The sequence below is a fragment of the Cucurbita maxima genome, unplaced genomic scaffold, assembly GCF_002738345.1.
Source record: "Cucurbita maxima cultivar Rimu unplaced genomic scaffold, Cmax_1.0 Cma_Scf00016, whole genome shotgun sequence".
Classification (NCBI taxonomy): domain Eukaryota; kingdom Viridiplantae; phylum Streptophyta; class Magnoliopsida; order Cucurbitales; family Cucurbitaceae; genus Cucurbita; species Cucurbita maxima.
This window is the reverse complement of record NW_019272032.1, coordinates 4227083-4251129: the sequence shown is the minus strand read 5'-3', so window position 1 is coordinate 4251129 and position 24047 is coordinate 4227083. Positions and strand designations below refer to the sequence as shown.

At 37.0% G+C, this 24047-nt stretch overlaps 4 protein-coding genes and 2 pseudogenes across 5 annotated transcripts; 1 reads left to right on the top strand and 5 right to left on the bottom strand.

Moving 5' to 3' along the window:
• The window catches only part of LOC111491426, a 4573-nt pseudogene extending 1353 nt beyond the window's left edge, over window positions 1-3220 (bottom strand).
• Window positions 3221-3991: 771 nt separating this feature from the next.
• On the bottom strand, window positions 3992-7389 carry LOC111491446 (GEM-like protein 2). 2 transcript variants are annotated; one of them, XM_023140366.1, is made up of 4 exons: window positions 7073-7389; window positions 6881-6976; window positions 5712-5986; window positions 3992-4433 (listed from the first exon to the last, which is right to left on the bottom strand). In XM_023140366.1, exons 1-4 carry the CDS (start codon window positions 7149-7151, stop codon window positions 4251-4253), a joined length of 633 nt encoding a protein of 210 aa, XP_022996134.1. In that variant the 5' UTR covers window positions 7152-7389; the 3' UTR covers window positions 3992-4250. The 2 variants fall into 2 exon arrangements, with proteins under 2 accessions (XP_022996134.1, XP_022996133.1); XM_023140365.1 differs by having other exon boundaries at window positions 7067-7388.
• Window positions 7390-7640: 251 nt separating this feature from the next.
• LOC111491425 lies at window positions 7641-8522 on the bottom strand (annotated as a pseudogene).
• Window positions 8523-9401: 879 nt separating this feature from the next.
• LOC111491531 (probable glucan endo-1,3-beta-glucosidase A6) lies at window positions 9402-11345 on the bottom strand. Its single transcript, XM_023140481.1, has 3 exons — window positions 11188-11345; window positions 9797-11095; window positions 9402-9698 (listed from the first exon to the last, which is right to left on the bottom strand). Exons 1-3 carry the CDS (start codon window positions 11240-11242, stop codon window positions 9655-9657), a joined length of 1398 nt encoding a protein of 465 aa, XP_022996249.1. The 5' UTR covers window positions 11243-11345; the 3' UTR covers window positions 9402-9654.
• A 2290-nt stretch (window positions 11346-13635) lies between these two features.
• LOC111490928 (pentatricopeptide repeat-containing protein At3g25210, mitochondrial) lies at window positions 13636-15646 on the top strand. The gene has a single exon (XM_023139586.1). The coding sequence runs from the start codon at window positions 13773-13775 to the stop codon at window positions 14952-14954; it is 1182 nt and encodes a 393-aa protein (XP_022995354.1). The 5' UTR covers window positions 13636-13772; the 3' UTR covers window positions 14955-15646.
• A 468-nt stretch (window positions 15647-16114) lies between these two features.
• On the bottom strand, window positions 16115-20280 carry LOC111490927 (formin-like protein 1). Its single transcript, XM_023139585.1, has 4 exons — window positions 18157-20280; window positions 17865-18058; window positions 17198-17442; window positions 16115-17107 (listed from the first exon to the last, which is right to left on the bottom strand). Exons 1-4 carry the CDS (start codon window positions 20124-20126, stop codon window positions 16310-16312), a joined length of 3207 nt encoding a protein of 1068 aa, XP_022995353.1. The 5' UTR covers window positions 20127-20280; the 3' UTR covers window positions 16115-16309.
• Between the last annotated feature and the right edge of the window lie 3767 nt (window positions 20281-24047).

The following is a 24047-nucleotide window of genomic DNA, read 5'->3' as shown; positions in this document are numbered from 1 at the left end:
GGGGGGGGGGGGGGGGGGGGGGGGGGGGGTCTGTTCAGGATCTATTAATTGACGGATGCCCAAGAATGAGTTTTATAAAGCTGCAAACTCTTGTTTCACTCTTTAAATGGTTTCATTTATTACTCATGGAATCAAGAACATGTTCCTGCACATCAGAGCTTATGGTTTCTGTGAACTGACACTCCATCAATGGTATCCTACTGGCAGATCAGACACTGCATTCTTACATTTTCAGTTCCTCCACCTATTGCCATTGATGCCACGGTGCCCAATTTATTGTTTAATTCAAAGTGGGTAACAAATGAAGGAAAATTATATTAGAGTATTTAATGGGTGTAGTAAATGGCATTGAATTATGGGCTCAAGTGATCCGATTAGAAGATTATGGAAGACCAGTAGGAATAATACCATTCCACTAGAGACGTAGTCCCTAATATACTATGTTTTTTCATTTCAAGTCCAAGTTATATTCTTGAGGAAGATCGTAAACACATTATTTTAATCCTCACAGATTCGGATCCAGATCCATATCAAAAGTCTAGATGTTTCTCTCTTGTCTCATATGATTTTAGTTTTCTTATATGCCCAAATCTTTTCATAACTATTCTTGAATTTGCGGCTCGTTGTTCTTGAATGTTTATGGATTTGGACTTCAATTATTTTCTATCACAAGTAACGAAATGGAAAAGAAAAAGAAAGAGGGGGAAAAAATGTCGAATTGAATTTCACAGGAGAAACCACGTGAAATTGTGATTAACTGGGGTTAAAATCAAACTGTTGCAACAATCCATATAAATGTTTCCTAAGTTGCAGTTCTACTATCTTTCAAATTCTGAAGAACATAAAAGATAACCATACTAATGCAAGTTCAGAGAATAATTCTACAGACAAGCTCGGCCACCAACTAGTTACTATCTTTTGATTTCAAGTCATGCTAGCCACCTACCTATGATTTAATATTCTATACGATATCTTGGTAACTATATGTAGTAGGGGTTAGGTCAAGGTGCACACAATCTAGCTCGCTCACAAGTATTAGAACAAGATCTTTTGGAAGTGAAAGAAACATGGCCCTCACTACGAGTTAGATGAGAAAAGTACATGTAGGTGGGGACGTGATTAGTGACAGTTGTCAGTAGTAACTTTTTCTAGAGGGTCTCAGATTCTCAAACATATGAGTAGTTCTGTATCCATTCAATCTTATCTTTTCTTCAAAATTCAAAAAACACATCAAACACAAGAAGCAAATATTTAGATAACCATTTGTTAGGTACCCAAACACAGAAAACACAAGATACTAAAATATTGCAATGTCAAAGAGAAACTACCATATAAGAGCCTTTTAAGAGGGTCATCTCCCTCCTAAGTCCCAGAATGGACAATCCCTCTAAAATGATCCCTCTTCTACGGTCCCTAACTCCCTCTATTTACAGCCAAGACACCCCTAGTTAATTATTGCTGTGCCCTTTCTACTATTCTACTAACATTCCTAACATAACTCCTATTAGTACTCTTACACCATTTTGTTTTACGTTATCACATATGGCCTAAATTCCATGTCCAATTCTGTTTCAGATTCATCAGAGAAAAATATTTTCAAGAATAATAGGGTCAGACATACCTTGTCGTGGATCCACTGTGGCTGGCCAGGAGACGAAGAGTGACGAAGAGGAAACTTACTATAGAAGGCCACCATTTTTGTGGATATGTATACGGTCCCATTTACAGGCCCAGAGGAAGTGTTCAGATGCAAGCAAAGGCCCAAGTATTTGTCTCCATCAGTAAAACCAAACGTCTGCTGGAATACTTTTCATAGTCACCTTCTGTAAGTAACTTCGCCCATTGATGAAGCCTGACCAATGGCTGCATCAGTGACACTAGAACTAAGTTTCACTGTTGGAGAAACATATATGGTAGGTTAGAACATAATAAGCTTGAGAAGACATCAATCATGGATAAAAATTCAGGGTTATTTATTTATTTTATTTTTTTTTTAGTTTAATAATATATTGAGTGGAGATTTCATGACCTTTTAGTTCTGAGTAAAGAAGTACATGAATAAACCGAGACCATGTTCTAATGAGAGCGATCCTAAGGATAGGATGACTAAGAAAGATTTAAAAGAAGTGAAAGTCTCTACCTATACAAACAAGGTGCACCTTTTTTTTCGGTGGCTCAATCATAAGTACTACTTCATAGTTAAGTGTGATTTGTTTGGAATAGTTTTACGTTAGGTGACCTCTTAGAAATTTTCCTAGGATGCCGGCGGTGAGGACAAAACATGTTGGAAGGACTCGTGTTTGTTTATGGAGATAGTCTTCACTTTTAGAAGAGAGAAGTAAGTAATGTGACCATGTCATGGGGGATGTAGGGGAATGCCAAGGCTATTAGGGGCTGAATCTGGATTCCTAATCTAAGCATGGGTTGCTATAGTATGCCTATTCAGTTGATGAACTATGCTCAACTCAATTTCATTATTCTAGAAACGCCAAAAGGAACAAACAAACTCTTGCAAAATAAAGTTGGTTTTGTTTGAACTTCTAACATGTCATTTGATATTTGAAGTTATCATTAATTGTTTGGGGCTCAATGACAACTTAAGGGAAATCCGAAACTATTGCTATACAGAAAGAAACTCTTTCAATTGTTTAGAACAAATTCACTGTAAGCTTTACCAGTTATGTCAAAGAGATGAGAGAACTAAACCTTATTTCAACATCAAAGTGAAGCAATGGGTTTCTTGTTAGATTCTTGGGTAAAAACCAACACATTCAGAAAAGAAATTGAATTGAGAAAAGAACTGACAATGATTCCAGACGCTATCTGCTGCAGCCTCAATGCACCTGGTGTTATTACAAACACGCTACCTATTGGACATGGACAAAAAAGAGAGCATCAGCATACACAGAGGAATTATTACAAACACCTTAAGTGCAAAGCAGGAGAAAGCAAAATTTTCCCATTTGGAAATGCAGAAGCAGATGATGACGAAGACGATGGGTCTCGGTTTTAAGAAGATCATAATCAGGATTGAGAATCAAAACACTGTGAAGATGATGACGAAGTTATTGGGGAATCTTACCGACAACCAACGACACGAAACGAGCTGCTGCACGGCTTCTTTCAGCATTAAAGAACTCAGTGAATGAAATAAAATCCATTCAAGTGAGAGTTTCTTCGACCACCAATCGGCAATACTCGAGATGATTTCTTTGATCATGATAGAAACTCTGGAAGCATTGGTTCACTGAGGAAATGATTCAGAGAACGACGGTAGTGAGTATAGCCATGGTTGAGCTAGAGGGATAGAGAAAACAGGGGAAAGAGAACTTCATTGTTAGTAGGCATGGAAAGCCCGCCAAGTTCGACGAAAGGAATTTGGCCAGGCTTTTGTGTTATTGGGGATGCCATTTTTCTAGAGAACTTCATGATTTCAATAAGAAAGTATGAAAAGTTAATAATTTATATATTTAATATTTTTAAAACTATATTGAGTAAATAACCCTAAAAATTAAAATTTTGAATTTAGTATCTAATATAAATTTTAATAACTTTTTTAAAAACCAACAAAGTTCAAAGTTTTAATAACCGTTACAAATTCACCTCCCTATTAAATATAAAATTAAAAATTCGTAAATTAATTAAACAAGGTTTCAATTTAACTAAAATCTATAAATTGTCACACTGGTAAAACTAACCATTTATAATTGATTTCTTTAGAGAATTGCAATAATAACTAAAGATATTAGTAGCATTTTATCCAAGTTTGTTCGGTGGCCCTAACATAATAAATCGGGCCGAGATTCAAAAGAATTGGGCAAAGTATTTGTTCAGACACTAAAGAAGAGGAAGATACTCCTTGATTTTTGTAATCGCTAAAATTGTACGACAAACCTTTTTGTTTGACGAGCCGATACGGTAAGAGATGAAAAACTAATCCATCCAAAAAATGTAAGGGAGTTAACATGAGGAAGCATATATACCATTTCCATCTCCAAAATCATCCTTCAAAATTTCAAAGAGAGGGCAAAACAAATGATCAATTCACACGTCCAGAAGGCATCGTTTCTACAAGATTTACAAAGCATTGTTGAAGTTAAAGGAACCCTTATTTTATTTCCACCACCATAACGTACACAGCTTTTTCAAGACACACATCCAACAAACTGCAACATCTTATTAGAACAAAAGCAAGCACACTACAAGTAACAAAGACAAAGGCATGATGAGATCATTTGAGTTCATTCAAACTAGGCATGGGAGTGCTTTATTAGTGCCTCGTTTAAACTCTTCAGAGCACTGCTGAACGATAAAAATCCTACGAACCAGAACTCATACCCATCCTTTGTGACTATGTGAATGTCTTTTTCTGAGGGGTTGAGAAGATTTGGAGAAGGGTGGGCTGTTGCCAGGCGATTCAGATCTATCACCACCTACAAATTGATAAATATGCTTGAGAGATGGCTCAACTAAAAATTTGCAGAAGATCCTAAATAGTTAAGTGCTCAGAAAATCCCATAGCTAAGCTAAAGATTCATTCTGCCAACATTCCAATTAATTCAAGTCAACATTGTTCAGATATCTAAGAGGAATAGATGCAAATCAAGTTCTAATCTGTGCAACATAATTGGAGTAGCTAAACAAGATCCAGGGCTCAGAACGCCTTTTCTTATGGTAAATTTTCATTTCAATTTATCAGCTAAGTTTTGTTTCTTTCGATTTTGCATGCTCTTAGTAATTATCTTTTAAACCATGAACTCAGTAAGAACTACGAAGAAATTTCTGGTAGAACTATTTGAAGCCAACTTCAAGAAGTCAGGGTTTCTAAAAAATAATCCAATTTCGAGTCTAGACTCCTTCAAAGCAGTTTACTATCTTCTTTTACTTGGATGATATATGATTATTGTATTACCTTTAGCCAGGTATTGTGGAGGTGGACTGGGGGTTGGCCAAAAATATCAGGCAAGCTTCTAACCAACTAGGACTCGTGATCCCATAGTTTAGGCATACCATTGACTTCAGTAGAAAACCGAGAATCATTGTAAGGGGAAAATGGCCTAAGATACGTCCTACCTTACCACTTGACTAGTAAAGGAAAAAAACCTTTACTCAAAGAAATAGTTAGGGCTTGATTTGCTTGTTCGTCAAGCTTTCGAGTCTTGAAACTGTCACCTAATCTCCCAACATGCTCAAAAACCGAGAGCTGTCCAAGGACTGGACAACCAGAAGGAGCTTGCTTCTCGAAAGAGGATAGGCCGGTCAAACAAAAACAAGGCACAACAGGCTCTCCCTACACTCCTAGTCACTAAGTTATGCTATTCTGTCCTCGAGTGGATATGGAATCTATAGGCCCCAAATGGCAGTCTCTTTGTCGAACATTTGACAAACTCACACCATCTATTTTTAATGGGATTTGTCCCGCATGTAGTCCGAGTAGATTTCATATGGTTAAAATTCATCTTAACATCTGAGGCCGGTAGATTTCATGTTTTTATCCAGAATTTGACATATATCCCAATTGTACTCGTGTCAAAAAAGAGAACAGTCAAGAACACATTTTAATGCTTATTATGCAAGAAGCTTTATAGTAATCCACTCAAATCCATGCTGAAAATGCGAAGAAGTAACTAAACTTTGATATAAATTTGAGAAATACTTCATTTTTAGTTATATCACAACTAAAGCGTCCCCAATAAATGGGTCAACCATACCTTGTAGTAGGCACTCTGTGGCCGGCCAGGAGATGGAGAGTTACCGACAGGGGATTCACTACAGAAAGCCAGTCTTTTTGTGGATATGTAAAGAGTCCCATTCACAGGGCCAGAGGGGGCATACAGATAGCAAGCATACGAGTGCAAGTATTTCTCTCCAGGAAGAACACCAAACGTACTCTGGAATACTCCTTCAGGTCCTCCTTCGGCAAGTAATTTTGTCCCTTGGACAAACCGGGCCTTTGCAGCATCTGCAATGCTTGGACTAACTTTTACTGTCAAAACATATTTGCATTAGGAGCTAATAAATCTTGGCATGCATCTAAGCGCAATAAAAGAAAGATTCAACACTCAAGGCAAGGAAGCAAGCAATATAGAAAGAACACTAGCGGCCCTACCAAAACAAAATTGGCTCATTCGTACATGTTCTTTCTCAGTTCTATTAGATGCCACCCAAATGGTGATATTACCGATTTGTGTCAAACTCCTTTAAAAAGCGTCTAGGAAGTCCTTACGCCTTCAATTTTGTGTCTAATTAGTTCTTAGCTTATTCAACATTTTTTTTTGGAGTTCACAACCCTATTGGACAGAAAATCAAAAGTTTAATGTTTTATTAGACAAAAACATCTAATTTTATGTATAATAGGTTTGTCAAATTTAAATAAGGGTGAATATGTAGCCAAAATTTAAAAGTTAGACACAAAGTTACAAGTTTTAAGACTTATTAAACACGAAATTGAAAGTTTAAAAACCATGTACATAGTTCTTGAAATTGGGGAATCTATTACACACAAACATAAACGTTTAACAAGTTATTAGATACTTTTTAACGATAGACCTATTAGATACATACATGTAAGTTCATCAACGTGACTTGGGTATCACCTAAGTTCACAAGAAGAAACCTGATCGAGCAGGAACTGTTTCACTATTAGAATCCGTTCATCGGAAGCTAAAATAAATCCTATGCAAATACAAAGGAAATTATTGAACATTATATAAGGATTTTCGGCATGAAGGAACAAATTTGATGAAGAACAGAGAAACTACGCAAATACAAAGGAAATTATTGAACAATATATTAAGATTTTCAGCATGAAGGAACAAATTTTCTTACTGAAAACAGAAGTTTGATAGAAAATAAAATTTGATCGAGGAAAAAAACTAACTGTGATGCCAGACGTTTCCCACAGCCTCCCCTGCCATTTTTCCATAATCTTCCAACATCCTACCGCAGCGACCTAACGCATCCCACATCGTATCACCTGAACATAATCCAAAATTTCAAAAGAACAAATCAAAACCCTAAATCATCACAGAGAGAACGGAAGGGATTAGAGTTAAAGAAGACGAACGCTTCCCAGGTTGAGCAGATGACGATGAGGCAGCAGAGAATTGAACATAGGGATTATCCTTCCCACGTTCGGGTCGGTTGCTCATGGTGGAGAGATTGCGTCGTTTCTAAGGGCTTCAGCAAGCGATCAGGATCGTAGTCTAACCCGACACAGACTTCGTTTGATGAGGTTTGGGATCGCATTTTATGAAGATAAGAATTACAAACTGAGAAGGAAGAATCAGAAGGGCATAAAGATGAAGATAATGGAGAATCTTCAGCACTGTTCATCCTACACTGCTTCCAGTGAAGTGAAGCCGCGAAGCCGCCATTTTCGACCCTCCTGAAGAATTTGGCGGGGGATCTCTTTCCTCTTTTTTTTTTCTTATTTTCTTTTTCGGAATGTATCTATATATATATATATATGTATATATATTTTTTAATTAATTACTAATAATTATAAATCAAATTATTATTCATAAAATAATAATGAGCTCAATAATAGAATAAAATTAGAATTAATATCTTATCCACTTAATTTTATAAAAAAAATTATTATTTATATAAGGATTTGGCAGGTATCGTTTGTCTATCTTTAACTTCCATGGAAGAGGTAGCATCTAACCCAATCCACCGGCACTTCACCGGCCAATGAGTTGTGTTTTTTAATGCAGACGTTGAAAACTTGTCAAAAGTTGGATTTACTATTCGATGATAGGGCCCCAACCATTATTTTGCATGTAACCATTTCTTCGCCCATGGTAGTACTATAAGTTTCGTAAGATTTAGTGATCTCTTTGCGGCATCACACATGATTCTCACGATCTTCTACAACTCTTCCGTTGTTCCGATGAAAATTAAAGGTAGAGATTTTACTATCTTTGTATATTGGATTGTCGGCCTTGCGATTTCAAACTGAGCTGGAAAGTTTGTATCGATCAAGTACCTATTGATAAATGAATTCGATCATAATAACTTGCTAAAAAAATAATAATAATTATTAACATTTGAATTTTGAGTGCCGAATTTTTTCCACTAACGACGTCGACGAATTCATAGTCACCGGCGGCGACACAATAGGAGCCTCCCCATTTCGTCTTACAAATCGCCGCATCATGATGAAGCTCACGAAGGATCATCACCAACCTCCGCCGCGAAATGTCACCGTTCGACGAAGACGCCGCCGCTTCCATAACATCACCCACAAGCAGTTCTCTATAAAGCTCCACATAGCCGTCGTTCAAAGCTACCATTCTTCGAATTTCACCCACCGCCTCCGTACAATCCGTCTCCTCAACATTCATCCCCGTCGCGTCAAAAAAATCACCTGCCGGCGAGCTACTCCGGCATTCACCGCCTTCAAAAAAATCAACCACCATCTCAGAAAGGCACTCGTCGGCCGAGTGTTCGCTTCCGAAGATCGGCTGTGGCTGCTGGCGCCGGTCATGATTTCCGATGAGCCGGTGAAGAATCGCCATTAATTAGTTTTTTTTTTTTTTTGGGTGATTTTAGACGGCGATCTGGTTGGAATTATATAGAGGAGGTTTTGATTGGAGGAATAAATCAAAGAATATATCAGAGAACTGAGGAATTTTTATTTATTTATTCTGTTCAAATAGGAATATAATGGGAATAATTGGGATTTGAAAATGGAATATTCGGTGNAAAAAAAAAAAAAAAAAAAAAAAAAAAAAAAAAAAAAAAACAGAGAGGATATGTTAATGGCATAACATCTCCCAAACTCATTCCTCTAGATAATTGGTGTCAAATAGTCATGAGATCTATGTCGGCCATCAAAATCAAATTCAGATCATGTTAGAGGGACAAGCAGGTCGATTGATCGATTGCTTTTGCTCTTTTCTGTTGCGAGGTTCTGTCCTGAGTGTTAAAAGAACGAAGCTCCTACCATTTGACGTATTTATGAAATTGACGAAAAATGATTCAACATGTTATGACAATGGGAGACATGAGAGAGAGCTAAAGATTGTTAGACGAACACGACTCTCCACTAATGACTTTGCTTTGGACTTCCCAAAGGACCTCATTCTAATGGAGAGTATATTCTTAGATTATAAACTCATGATCATTCCCTAAATTAACCAATGTGTGACACTTTCATCTAACAAAGATATTTCGAGGTAAGACGAAGATAGTTACTTATATCGTTCGTTCAGCTCTATTAAATTGAATTCATAAATTTATTCATACACATCTAAAATTTTAAAAAATTAAACGGTTATTAATTTTATATATATTAACCAACATTATTGAATTTTTCATATTTGCAGGTACGAAAAGTAGCCGTTGTGGACATAAAAATGGCGTTGAAAAGGTGGTTGCACGCGTGGCAATAGATGTCAGAAAAATAGTGAGTGGAATTAGTGAAAATGGAAAGGTGATTTGGGCGCCCATTTCTTTCTTACCAACAAAATAAAATAAAATAAAATAAAATAAAATAAAACTAGTCTTCAGCCATTCCGTAGTTAATATCCTAGGGAAATGGGATGCCCAAACTACCCTCCTAAATCAACCATGAAATTTAAATTTTAAAAATAAAAAATAAAAACAGAAACGAAAAATAAAACTCATTAAAATTTATTTATTACGTCATCATCCTTGCAGAGTGACGCTCGGGAACATGCACTTTCCATAACCTGAGAAATAAAATTTCAAATTTAATTAATAAACTTTAAATATTTAGAATTTTTAAAAACGTTAATAAATAAAATAAAATAAAATAAAATCAACTTACTTGGGTCCTTGATGGTCTGAGTAGCCAGCCCGTTAAAGTAACAGGTCCCACCAACCTTTCTAAACTGGGCCCAGTACGAACTAAACGCAAAGCTCGCATGTCGTATCAAAGAATCCGGTTCGTAACACGGACCGCCTTTCTGTATCGGTTCACAGGTTTTATTCCCTTGTAAACAAGCCCACGCTAATGCCCCTGCAACCTCACTCTTATTGGCCCCCCTTGATACCATGCACCAAATCTTCCCCTTGAACGGCTCGTTAGTCTCCGCCGCCGGTAGCGGCTTAAAATCTGCCTCCGGCGTCTTCCCACTCAAATCCATCTCATACACGGCCGACCGGTTTGGGTATAATAGGCCGAAATGCCTCTCTGTACCAAGACCCGGTTTCTGATTCTCGTTATACAGAGAGAATATAATCGTCGGCAGTACCCACCCCGGTCGAGCTGGAGTCCCCACTGGCGGCTTGGCAGTGACGCGCTTCACGATATTGCGATTGTACACGGCGGCGTTGTGGATGTTGGCGCCGATTTGGTCGTAATCGCCACCGTTGGGCCAGCCGGTTTCGGAGATGAAGACGCGAATATCCGGGTACCCAAGACGCTTCATCGCGAAAATCACCGAATCCACCATCTGATCGAAGAGATTCGTGTAGGTCAAACCCGAACCCGGATCCGAATACGTGATGTTCTTCGATTCAAATAGCGCGTAATCGAGTTTGATGTTGACAGGATCGGAAGCCCAAGGGAAAAACGGGTAAACATCGAGGAAGAAGAACGATTTCGTCCGGTTCAGAAACTGCAACATCGGTTTCATGACCCGATCGGAAATATCCGCCCGAAAAGTCCCGTTCGACGGCGGAAACGACGATTGAAGAATATCCATGGCGGAGGAGCTTCCAACTTTCACTTTATGAATCCCATAAATTTTCAAGGAGCGTTTGATTCGGCGCATCGCCGGCACCAAACTGATCCAGGTTTGGTTGCCGGTGGAGGAGATGATTTCGTTTCCGACAAGGAGGTACCGGATTTTGATCTGTGGGTAAAACGGGAGGATATTGGTACGAACCCAGTGATCGGCGAGGTTCTGATTAGACGAAATGTTGATGATAAGATCGTTAGGGACCATGACGGATACTTTGATATCAGAGTTGTTTAGGGATTTGAGGATTTGGGGATTGACATCATAGATTTTAACGATTTGGGCGTTTAGGGATTTGATCAAATCGACGGAATCGGGCGGCGGAGGGAGGTTGTTGCCGAGCTGGCCGTAGTTGATTCCGACGAGAGTGGAGATCTTTGCACCTGCAAGAAAGGAATGTGGAGAAGATTAGAGAGAAACAGAGAAACAGAGAAATGGAGGAAGAATGAAGAATGAAGAAGGGCACTGAGAATACTTGTTAGTGAGAGAAAGTAGAATGCTAAGAGGAGAGAGGAGAAGGGAATCGCCATTGTTGCAGAAGCTGAGTAACAATGGCGGAAATGAAGAGAGTAGGTATTGAGGAACGATGGTGATATAGAAGATGAAGAAAGAGGAGTGTGCCTCGTCAATGTTCGTTGGGGACAAATATGGAATATTTTAGTTTCATTATCTCATGAACAATACTAATTTGTTAATTTGACGTAACTAATTAATTCATTTTAAATTTTTAATTCTAGGGTTGAATTTTTTATTTTTTTAAAAAAATTGTGATTTAATTAAATATGTTTTTAATATAAATTCAAAATTAATTTTTCATCTAATAAATTAAAATCAAAATTAAAAATTAAAGGGAAGATATAATAGTAATTAGTGTTGGGGGTAAATATGGTATTAATTTTTTTTAATAAGTTTCATTTAAATAAATAAATGAAAAGGAAAGGGGATTGGGCCATGTGCAGTGCAGAAAGGGAGAGAGAATCTGTGCTGAGAGGGATGAAGAAAAGCATAAAAGTTAAATTGGTTTTTTTTAATTCACAAAAAATATATATATATATATATTTATTTATTTATTTTTGGACTTCAATTTTATTAAATTAAATGAATCAGGAACTAACAAAATTTTAAATTTGTATTAAATATGATATACTATTATTTAAAAAATAAAAAAAAATTATTTGACAATTATAACCCTTGATTTGGGATAGTCATTACAATCGAGGTCAATTGCCACATTAGCTTTATCACACTACTACGACATATTTAAAGTGTCACACTCGGGTTGCAGCCAATGCAACCACGACCTAACTTGCATGAGATTTTTTAAAATTATGGGGAGTTTGAAGTGGATTTGTATTAATTTGATTTTTTTATTTAAAAATAGAAAATAATATGACTTTTTTTTTAATTTTTAATTTGTGAAATTTATTTGAAAAAGGAGAGCCTTAAAAAAGTAGGGCAGTGACCGTAAAGGAAAAAAGGGAGGGCAGAGAAAAGGGCAAAAAAGGAATTGAGCCGTTAGGAGTGAAGGGTGACCGACAGTCACTTTAATTAATTTTCTGCAAACAACACAAGTTGCCTTCTTCTTCAGCCTTCCATCGTAGCCTCGGTAGCCAGTCCCTCGCCTGCTTCAGTATCCAATGCATTTTTTTTTAATTATTTTTTTAAATTATTATAAATATTACTTATTAATTTCAATGTGAGTATAGTACTATTTATTATATTATACGTTTAATTTATTTAATTATCCGATTTATTAATTGGTTATTATTATTTTTTGGGAAGGCCACATATGGTGGTTCTAACGAACCGTAAATTCTGGAATTAAGGTTTTGGAATTGTCTTTGGTGGAAGTTTCTAATTCCATTATTTATTATTAAAAAAACAAAAAACAAATAGAATAAATAAAAAATAAAAATTTATTCTCTAATTATCCCATGCCAGCTTGAAAATAATTATTATTTTAATTTTAATTTCAAATTTTTAAAAATTAGGAGAAAGCCAAATTTACATTTAATTATTTATTTATTATAGCTAAATGTATCTCGAAAACAAAATGATTTTTTAATTGATAGTTGTTGATAAAAAAAAAATATAAAAAATAATTAAAGAGTTTAACAGCTTTATGAAGTAAAAACGAATAGTAAAAAAAGAAATGTTTCATTTAAAAAGTATTGGCCTTTTTATTTTATGTTTTCTACTCCCAAAGCCCATTTCTTTTCCTATGAAAAAGGGGAAAAAAGAAAAAGAAAAAGAAAAAAGTAATTTCTTTTCAAAAATATAAGGAAAAAAAAGTAATTTCCCTCAATTTTCACAATGCTATTTACCTTTCTATTTTTAACTCTCCTATAATTCCCATTTTCATATTGAAACTATTTTTTACCCTGAAATATACTTTTTACTTTTTACCATTTTCTCTCCCAATTATTTATGTAAAATCTAAAAAATTAAAATTAAAAAAAAATCGGATATTTATGTAAATATGATGTTTAAATCATTTATTGGCCGCGAATCATTTACTTTTACTCTACTGGATAATTTTTTTTAGTTAGTTTCGGTGACCAATCCTTGCATGAATTACTAATGATTCAATGAGTTGATCATGAATTCCTTTAAATGCGTCAATCGTGCAAATGTGACCAGGGTAGATATCTCGTATTAAAAAACTAGTCAATTCTTTAGGCCCGACTAACCTAATTTTTACCACGAATGCTTGTGTGTGAATTAGTTCAATCTAATTGAACCCAACCCCAATTCCGAGTTGACTTTCTTCAATTCTCTTTTTTTTCGGTGCTGGCTCAGTGCGCATGTAGATAAGGAAAGCCAAATGCCAGTGGAGGTCGGTACCTTTCTTTTACGGCCTAAATTCCTATTCGTCAGCCAACTGCTCATGGTGAGTTTTTGTTCCCTTCTTTGTGGGTAATGGATCAAACCCTTTTTTCCCCCCAATTTGAGCCCACTATTTCAATTACCAAAAACCCACAACCCAACCCTCCTCTTAGGTCCACTTTCCATTTCGTCCGCACCTTCAAGCACCGCCACCGTCACTGCCGTCGTCTGACGATGATCGGAAAATTCCTCCGCCCGGTCCTCTCAGCTTCCCGTAAACGCAATCCCCTTTCATCACCGTTTCAATCTCTTCCCAATCCCATTCTTCCTTACAATCTCCACCGCCGTTCTCTTTGCTCGCCATCACCATCACCATCCACTGTTCTTCCTTCTCAACCCCCCGAAAATTTTAGCCTCCCAATCCAAAAAGTTCGCTCCCAAACTCCGCTCGAGAAGCAATTCGAAACATGGGTCCAAAAGCTCAAGCCCGGATTCTCCCCTTCCGATGTCAACGAGGCTCTGCAAGCCCAATCTGACCCCGATCTCGCCCTCGATCTCTTCCGGTGGACGGCTCAACAGCGCGGCTATAAACACAACGATTTAACCTATCTAACAATCATTAAGATCCTAATTTGCCGCCGGAGATACCACCTTGCCGAAACCCTCGTCGAAGAGGTACTTGCTGGTGCTTGTGAAATGAGTGTGCCGCTTTATAATTCTGTGATTAGGTTTTGCTGTGGTCGGAGGTTTCTGTTTAATCGAGCTTTTGATGTGTACAAGAAAATGTGGAAATCTGATGACTGCAAACCTAACCTTGAAACTTATGCAATGCTGTTCAATTCACTGCTTAGGAGATTCAATAAGTTGAATGTATGTTATGTGTATTTACATTCGGTTCGATCGTTAACGAAGCAAATGAAATCCTCTGGTGTGATTCCTGATACGTTTGTGTTGAACATGATCATCAAAGCTTTTTCTAAGTGTCTTGAAGTCGATGAAGCGATTCGAGTTTTTCGGGAAATGGGGTTGTATGGTTGTGAACCAAATGCATATACATATGGTTACATTGCAAAAGGGTTGTGTGAGAAAGGAAGAGTTGGACAAGGATTGGAATTTTACAAGGAAATGAGAGTTAAAGGTCTGTCCCCTAGCAGCAGTACCTATATGATTCTCATTTGTAGTCTAGCTATGGAAGGCCGATTCGACGAAGCCATTGAGGTTTGCTTTGACATGTTGAGTACTTCCCGGGCACCGGATATGCTTACTTACAGAACCCTCTTGGAAGGATTATGTCGGGAAGGACGGGATAGTGACGCGTTTGATTTGCTTGATGAGTTGAAGAAGAGGGATAAACTGATGAATGAGAAAACATTCAATATTCTGTTAAATGGGCTGCACATTGTTGGTAGAGAGTAGATTATGAGGATTAACTCCTTTGTTTTACTGGACTAGATTGATTGATAGCTCGCTCCTTTGCAGGTTAACCGTTAGGATAAGATCTCGAGTATGCCTTCTGAATGCTGGAATGGATTTCGGGACTGAACCTTCAAGATTACAGGATCTATGAGTGTTTTTAGAAGCAAGACATTGAAGAGTGCGACTTCATTGTTCTAGCTTGATTGGACTAAGCTTCGACTTGATCGGTTATGGATGCTCGTAGAACTCTTAAGCTCTGGTGGCTGGATGTTTCGTAATGGAAGGTTCACTCGGCACTTTGAAGGCAAGTTATTTTCGTGTTCTTGTATTCTTGTATCATATGCTCTTTCTTCTGAACTAAAGAACGCTAAATCAAATTGAACCAAACCGAACTCGGGCGCTGTTTCTTTTGCTATCTGAGTTCAGTTTGATAATTACTGAAACACCCACACCGTGTTTAGCTCATGACGCTAGAAAACTTCTGTATTCTTGAAGCTTAGTCTCGATAGAGAATCGAACCAGACCGAGTTCTGATGATATCTTCCAGTAGACTTCTCCACATAGAGACATAAAAATTGATTCTTGATTCTCAGCTCTTTTATTTCAGACTGCTGAATTTGATGTATGGTGAATCCATAGCCAAAGAATGAGCCATATTCAAAATATAGATGATTGCCATTTGTTCTTATGTATGATATAATTCTAAAAAGATTTTAAACACAAGACACTCGATCAATGATTTTCAAGAATCGACCCGCCACCGCCATATGCCGCACGATGCCGGCATGTCGACTGGAGTCTTAATTTCGGAGCCTCAAGTGTCGAGCGTCGGTCCACTGCACCACCATCGGAACTGGAGTCTTAATTTCGGAGCCTCAAGTGTCGAGCGTCGGTCCACTGCACCACCATCGGAACACCCATGGTTGGAACCTCAAGCGTTGAGTTTCAGCTGCAGTGCATCACGAAGCAAAGGTGCTCACTCATTGAGCCCCAATAAGGTAATTAGTCGGTGCGAGTATCGGTGTTAAGACACCAACATTACGAACACGTATCAGAGTAGAAAAATTACGTCTGTACGTTGGGATATGGTATGCTACAAGAGTAGAATGACTTATCCTTTCAATCCCGTCCATAATATCTATTTCGGGAGCTCGAGAAAATGCATCTCAATTTCACCAATTAGTAGGTATATCATTTCTTTATATATATATATATATATCTTCTACAAGAACTCAGTTCAAAATCTTTTACAATGGCATTTACACAAGTAGAAATTGTGGAACCACACAATTTCTAGAGACAAAACAAATTAAAAAGCTACCTGATCATCCAGTTTTTACCCCTCCATGAAGATATTATCCACTTTCTTCATCAGATGAACTGTATTTCTGCACTTTTTGATGAGCTTGAAATGCTTGTGGTACTGTTGGATTCACTGGAACTGGAAATTTATGTGCCGAACTCACGATCGTTCGCTCGTTTACCATCCCGACTTCCTTGCAGACCCTGTCCAGGATCGTTAGGAAATCTCTCACCACCATGAAGATTCTAAATGGATGAGCTTCTTCTTTGGCAGAGTTGCCATGGAAGTACTCTGTGATCTCCTTTACTAGAGATAATGCAACGCTTTCATGGGCTTGAATTCTGATGATTTCCACTTCTGCCATGTTCAAGAATCTATTCATCGACTCGGAAAACTTTTCTGTGCTTTGATTTGTCCCCGCTGCTTCGTTTAAACACAGAGCCTCCCTGATGTTGTCGAGTCCTCTAGAAAGCTTGATGACCTCCCCGCTGAGCACATCGGAATCCATTGATGCTGCTTTCTTCACATTGGCGAGTTCCGAGCTGAGACCTGAAACAACTTGCAGGCCGATTTTCCTGCATTTGACATCGTCGCTCAGGTTGGAGTTTGGAGGTTGGCTCATGCTACAAAGACGAGCTCCTTCACTTCTGATGATTTCTTGTACAACAAAATGTAGGAGAGTGGTTCTTCCATCTGCACCCTTGACATCGACGAGCTTTAGAAGTGTGTCGAGTTTGAAGGCTTGTGCCTCCCCACGATTCGTGCCAACGTTCATGCGATTCCCCGTTTTGAGCACAGCTTCCAAGAGTTTCAAGAACATCCTGCTATTCCTCAATTCCTCGCAGGCAGTCTACAATTTCATAATACTTTTTAGCCATGTATCCAACAATCATAGGAGCATCACACAATTTTCTTTACGGGGGTGACGGGATTTTAGTACCTCGAGATTTTCAAACGACTTCTTTAAGTACTCGATCTCGGACTCAAAGTTTGCCATGTAAAGCATCGCATCCACCCTTTTAAACGCAAAAGGAACATCAAGAACTGCCTTCAAAAATTTCTCAGCAGGGCCAAGCTTGGTAGGTGAGACATCCTTGGATGCCTTTAGCTTACGTTCTTCTTCTTTTGTTGGAGCCATCTTCAATAAACTTTCAAGTAGGTCCAATCCAAGTGCATCAGCATTACCTGCATCCATATCTCAAGATGTTATCATCATTTTCTGATCAGGACGGGACTCATCGAAGCCTGGAATAGACACCATTGCCTACTTAAACTTTGTTCGAGGTTCTGTTTCTAGACCCGACTTGATAACGTTGCTCGATAACGTAAACATCCAAGTCGACATGTTGTACTAAAAGCTGGCTTCTATATTCAAAACAAAGGAAGATCTGAAGAACATGCAGGTTTTCTATAGAAAAGGAAGAGTAAACGATGATCTGTTTTCGAAACTATTCGTGCGATAGATGGCATCACAATGCAGTTGCAGCTTATTCTTCGTATCATGAACAAGAAACTATGCCCAAATCTTCATGTACAGCAAAGATTTTCTAGAGCAAAATGAAAGATGCTAAACCTTTACCATGAGAGCTAAGAAATGTATGTTATACCTTCTAAAAGAGCTTCACAAACTTCTTCTATGGTCACATTAAGTGCCCGTAGCGCAATGGCGATGTTCTGCGACTTTTTGGGATCGAGAACTCCGATCTCTTGGTTAGGTGTAGGAAGCATGGGGCGTGGAGTTGTTTCCTTCGAGTTGGAAGTGTTCACAACAAACAGAGTTTCTATCATTTCCTCGTTCACTCTGCAATGAAAATCGATTCTAGTAAGCGTTCGAATCGACAATTAATGATACAATCAATCTAACAAACAATCCCAAGACTTGAAGATGACTTCACTTACTTAAAAGAGCTTGATCTGAGCTGATCCCACACCATCTCGCGATCGGAGCTCGCCCTCACTTTGTCCCAATGCAATGGCTTCAACTTGGGCTTTGGAGTGTCTTCAGATGATTCACCATTGCAGGAAGGCAGCTGAACTGGTGAGACATTTTTCACAGTCTCTATTATAAATGGCCTTAATGGAGGCACTAATGGAGGAGGCGCCATTGGAATGGATTGGCCTATTGGTGTTGAAGGTGAAATGGGCATTTCACAACGTATAGGCAGAGGAGGTGCTGCAAGTGGTGGTGGCGGTGGCGGTGGCGGAGGAGCGGCAGGAACGCCCGAAGGAGATTGCAGTCGATCCACATCAGTAGAAGTGATGTCTGCAGAAGAAGATTGAACATCTTGATCAAAGTGGTCAAAAGTTCTCCTTGATGAATCTGAATCACTCATCAGAATTCTCTCCGGTGATGGTGGTGACGGTGACGACCTGTTTTGATCGGAAATAATGGATGTTCTTGACGGAGATGAGTCCAGAACTACTCTCTCCGGTGATGATGAAGGTGAAGATGAAGTAAATGAGTAAGGAAGTTGCTTAGATTTCGCATCAGAATCCGAGCCGCAAACGTTTGAAACTGTCGGTGATTGAATTTGAATTTTCCCCAAAATTCCATCGGAAAGTGGAGATAAACAAGGAGAAGAAGGAAACTGATCAGGATCTGAACTATGTGATTGTCTTGGAGATTGTTCTTCGTAATTATTGTTCGTTTCATCATGATTATCCAAATCCTTGTTGGTTGCTGAAATTGGTAACATCGCACTGTGAACTGAAACATTAGAAAATCTCCGGGAGGAAGATGCGGTGGAGCTCTTCTCCGGAGCTTTCTCCGTCGATAAACGCAATGGAGAAGGGCAATGAGATTTGCCGCCATCGTCCGATTCCCCTCCGCCGTGGGAAAGAGGCGGCGTCAATGGTGGCGAAAGCTGCTCCGTCGCTACAGTAGCAGAAACAGAGAAATGAGAAGAGTCATTTTGAACAGATCTTCTAGGGCTCAAACTCGCCGGTGGAGATACAGAAAGACTCTTAGAACGTGATCTCGCCGGCGAAACCGAACCGCTGGATGTGGAATACGAAGTGGAGCTCGAATCACTGGTTTTGCCAAGCAAATCTTCAGCCGCCATTGTTGCGAACACTCTTCGAGATCCCGAGCCAATCGCGCCGAGAGAACCTTTAGGAGAATAAAATTCCTCCTCCTCTTCATCTCCCATCGATCTCTCATCTCCATTTCCACCATTTTGCTTCTCATTCGACCGACCGAAGTTCAGCGGCGGAAGCGGATGAAGTTCCGGCGAATCCAACGGCCTAGGATCAGCCACACGAGCTCCCCCAACGGAACGATCGTTGATTCCTCTCGAGTTCACAAGAGTACCCAAATACAGAAACTCAGAGCTAGAAGCAGAAGGATGCCTCAACTTAGGAATTCCATTACCGACTTCAACACTCGGAACCGGACACAAGCGGCTACTACTTTCGGATCTGAACGTCTTATCCTCAGCCAACCCACGGCGGCTACGCCGCCGCCAGTACAAAAACCCAGCAATGCAAACAACCAAAACAACAGAAACAACCGCAGCAACAACCAATGGAACAAGCTTCTTAGAACTGGAACCAGACGGAGACGAACGAGGGAGAATCAGAGAAGAAATATTCGCCGGAAACGTTGCAATGCTCGCAGGCGTGGGCGGAGGAGGAGTTCCTGGATACGTCGGAAAGAATGGAGACCCATCCGGAGTTGCAGGAGGGGTAGTGGAAAATGGGTATTTGGGATCCGGCGGTGGTGGTACCGGAAGCGACGGGAGCTCCGCCGGAGGCACAGAATCATACGGGAAAAAGGGCTGGTGAAGCAATCTCCGAGAAGCTGAAGAAATTTCAGAAGATTTGCAAGGAGCCAGGAGAATAAAGAAGAAGAAAATGATGAAATCAAACATTGTGAAATTGTGGTTGAGAGAATTGAAGGAAGAAAGTAAGATTTGCGGTAATGGGTTACTGATTTGTGTGGGACATTTTCTTCTCTCTCTCCAAACAGAGAAAGAGAAAGAAAGTGTGAGTGATAGATAGTGTATGAAAAGGTGGAATCAAGAACAAAAAAAAAAAAAGTACTAAGAACTCTATGAGTGGGTATGGGCTCTAATGGCTATGGGTGCGTGTGGAATGGCTCATCCAGCTAAGATTCTTCTGCTCTCCGCTGTCTCTCATCTCTCAACTATATGCACCTTTATTTTCAGTAACTCACTCCGTAACTCAATCCTAATCAGGTGCACGTAGAATGGCTCATCTCTGCTAAGATTCTACTGCTCTATACTGTCTCTTATCGATATGCACCTTTATTTTTAGTATCATAGTCACTTCAAAATTAAGCATATTAATTATATCTCGTCACCTTAAATGTAAGACAATATTAGTCTTATATATTAATATTATTGGTCGAGAAAATTGTAAATGAATAATAGAAAAGAGGGATAAATCATATTTTGATTAATAATGAATGATTACTAATCATCAAAAGAGGATTAAAAAGAAAGGGGAAAATCTCAAGTGGATGCCACTTTTTACACATTTTCAAAAAGAGTGTATTTATTATGAACTTTTTTTTTTTTTTAATCCTTTTCGTGAAAATAAAATTATAAATTCTTAGCTATAATATTATATAATATAATGGGTTGGTTTTGCTTTACCATTATTTTAATATTTTATATGTAATTTTTTTACATTTTTCTTAGAATTGTAATTTTGACATATATTTCTTGTTCTTTGAATCTCAACTTTTTTATTATATTTTTTAAAAATATTATATTAATGTTATGTACCCTTTTTCCATATTACGAGAAAATAATATATATATATATATATATATTGTGCTTCGAACAGGGTGCACCGACGAAAATGCTCCACCTTTCTTCAACTCGCCGTTCAACGCCGCGCCGACCACCGCCGTCGTATTCACTTTTTCATTTTAAAATAAAAATAAATTTTTTTAATAAATTTTGATTTAATCTTACCTATAATTTTTAATACCTCAAAATTAGATAATTAGTCTTCATTTTTTTTTTTTGTGAAAATTATTCCGCTTTTGACTTTTTTTTTATTTTATTTTTTATAAATGCTTTAATTTTTTTTTTATAAAGCATAAATGTTTTGTTTTGTTACATGGTCCGTATAAAAAGTCAACATTTTACCGTTAGTTCAAACGTGTGTTCGTTTCACTCACTTTGTATTATTCTAAAAATAAAAAGTAACATTGTAATTTTTGAAATAATATAATTTTTTAAAATTTAAAAATTTAAAAATATTCTTTATAATTAAAATTTCCAAGTCTACTAACGGGTTAAAAATTGACATTATTATTTATTTAGTACATATTACATAAATTCAGGTTATATAAATTATTTGTGAAATCTCACATCGGTTAGAGAGAGAGAACGGAGCATTTTTTCTAAGGGTGTGAAAATCTCTTTCTAATAAACGTGTTTTGAAACTGTGAAATTAGCAACGATATGTAATAAATCAAAATAGATAATATCTGCTAGTGGTGAGTTCAAGTTATTACAATGTATGTAGTCGGAGGATATGATGATTTTGCTGGTCCACATTCTTCAATGGATCTATTTCTAATTAAATCTATTTTATTCAATAATAGTTAAATCATTCGACATCTGTATTTTATTATTATTATTATTATTTGAAAGATGGGTAATTATTTTATGTTATGTGACACCCAAACTATATTATATAAAGAAAATAAAAATAACAATAAAGTTTTAGAGAGAGAGAGTTGAAAAGGGTCTTCTTTTATGCGATATGGACATTTCAAGTCCTCATTTTTGCCTTTAATGCACAATATTCGTTTTGGTCATCAATATATTTCACTCTCTTTCTCTATTTATTTTTATTATTATTATTTTTTTGGTATTTTATTTTCACATTTCCACCCTTTTCCTGGAAAACTCTCAAATAAAATAAAATAATTTTTTTTTTCTTTTTAAAAATACATTTTTTAATATTTTATTTCGTCCTAAATTTTGATATGGTTAGATCTAATCTCGATATAATCTCGAGATTAGGAGTCTTTAAATGACTTAAGGAAACCCTAAACCCTAAACCCAAACCATAAAAATTATGTTGGTTAGATTATATATATGTAATTATGGTTTAGTTGAATTTTAGAAAAATAAAAAAATCAAGTCATTTCACGAGTTTGATATTTTTGTTTTGCAAAAATAAAATTACAGATATTTGATGCTCAACGACCTTCAACAAAAGGGTACGTGTACCAGAAACCGACACAGGTGGGTACATAGAGAATACCTAGGAGCGCGAGACAATTCTCTCTAATGAACTTAGTAAAATAGCCTCGTAACTTCGAGAGAATGGGTGCTCCTCACAAAGGGGGTCGTAGTGCCAAGGTAGAACAACTGTTTACCAAAAACACAAGTCTCCGCAAAGTCATAAGACCATGTATGGGGGCTAACGCATGCCCAGTGTCGAAAGATTAAGGAAGTTGGTGGTCTGATGATAGGAGAGTCGGCAACCAAAGCCTCGGTGAATGGCAGCTGTAACTATAACAGTCCTAAGGTAGCAAAATTCCTTGTCGGGTAAGTTCCGACCCGCACGAAAGGCGTAACGATCTATGATGTATTATGACTTGTGAATATTTGATATCTAAGTTTTATGAAATTTTAGTTTTTAATATAACACGTATTATAGAGAAACAGAGAGTTGAGTTGAGTTGGGTTATGACTCTATTTGCATTGCTCGTGTCACCAACTTAACCCACCAAAAATTTCGATTTGATCTAAAATATTTCTCGACCTCCACCCATATAACCCCTACTTGTATTATTTATCTAAAAGAAACTAAATAAAATAAAATAAATAAATAAATAAATAAAGCAAATGAAAAGCATGTAATTTTATCAAAAGCACAAATTAAAAAGTAAAAGATTTTATCTCACAAAAGTAAAACAGCCCTTTTATTTACTCTTTTTCTCCCACCAACCATCTTTTTAATTTTAATAATTAAAGTTAGATTTATAAATTTTTAAAAATATATTTCTCTGAAAAACATTTTATTAATTAATAATATTTTAAACTTTATTTGGGTGACAATCAATTCATCTCTCCCTGTTTTATTCATTCAAATTATTTTATAAATACATCATAATTATGATGAAAATAAATGTTTGTATTTAAAATAATTATGTTTTTTAATATTTTTTTAATTAGCCTTAGAAAAAGACGGACAGAAAAATAATTATAAAATTAAAGAAATTAGGAAGAAAGTACATAGACACGTGCACCGACACATAATAGTATATATTTAATTTATATTATTTTTAATGAGAATAAATAATATGAAGAAAATAAAAAACAAAAAATAAATCCATTATTCATTTAAATTCTAATATAAACTAAATCGATCTGATTTAAAAAATAGCATGAAAATATGAGTTTCATTTAATAAAGTATTTTTGGAATTACAGAGTACAATCACGTTTAAATATGGAAATTAATTAATTGCACAACTGTCACAGTAAATAAGTAATTTAATTTGAGATCAATTATTTGAGTTTTAAATTTACTCTTTTTTTTTTTTCACTTTGGGTAATTTTAAAAAAGATTCTTATTTTATTTTTATAATTAATAATGCATCTAAAAAAGTCTCACATGTCAGCTGGTGGTGCTGAGCCCAACGCTCCAGCAAAGGTCAAAGGCCTGACGTTTCTCATTCAGATTCTTTCATATTCATTTAAATTCAGTATTTTATTTTCATTATTAAAATTTTAATATATATATATATATATATATAAAGGGAATTTACCTTTTTTTTTTTTTTTTTTTTTCGAATTTTAT

Bases quoted from the DNA above. Each gene is read 5' to 3' on its own strand.
- LOC111490927 (XM_023139585.1), bottom strand. From the start codon at position 20,126: ATGTTTGATTTCATCATTTTCTTCTTCTTTATTCTCCTGGCTCCTTGC. The intron at 17,443-17,864 runs GTATAACATACA...ATATGGATGCAG, and splicing joins TTGTGAAGCTCTTTTAGAAG to GTAATGCTGATGCACTTGGA. The intron at 17,108-17,197 runs GTACTAAAATCC...ATGAAATTGTAG, and splicing joins AGTCGTTTGAAAATCTCGAG to ACTGCCTGCGAGGAATTGAG.
- LOC111491446 (XM_023140365.1), bottom strand. From the start codon at position 7,151: ATGAGCAACCGACCCGAACGTGGGAAGGATAATCCCTATGTTCAATTC. The intron at 5,987-6,880 runs GTTAGTTTTTTT...ATGTTTTGACAG, and splicing joins GGGAAACGTCTGGCATCACA to TAAAAGTTAGTCCAAGCATT. The intron at 4,434-5,711 runs GTATGGTTGACC...ATCAATTTGTAG, and splicing joins CACAGAGTGCCTACTACAAG to GTGGTGATAGATCTGAATCG.
- LOC111490928 (XM_023139586.1), top strand. From the start codon at position 13,773: ATGATCGGAAAATTCCTCCGCCCGGTCCTCTCAGCTTCCCGTAAACGC.
- LOC111491531 (XM_023140481.1), bottom strand. From the start codon at position 11,242: ATGGCGATTCCCTTCTCCTCTCTCCTCTTAGCATTCTACTTTCTCTCA. The intron at 11,096-11,187 runs GTATTCTCAGTG...CCTTTCTTGCAG, and splicing joins CTACTTTCTCTCACTAACAA to GTGCAAAGATCTCCACTCTC. The intron at 9,699-9,796 runs GTAAGTTGATTT...TTTATTTCTCAG, and splicing joins TCAGACCATCAAGGACCCAA to GTTATGGAAAGTGCATGTTC.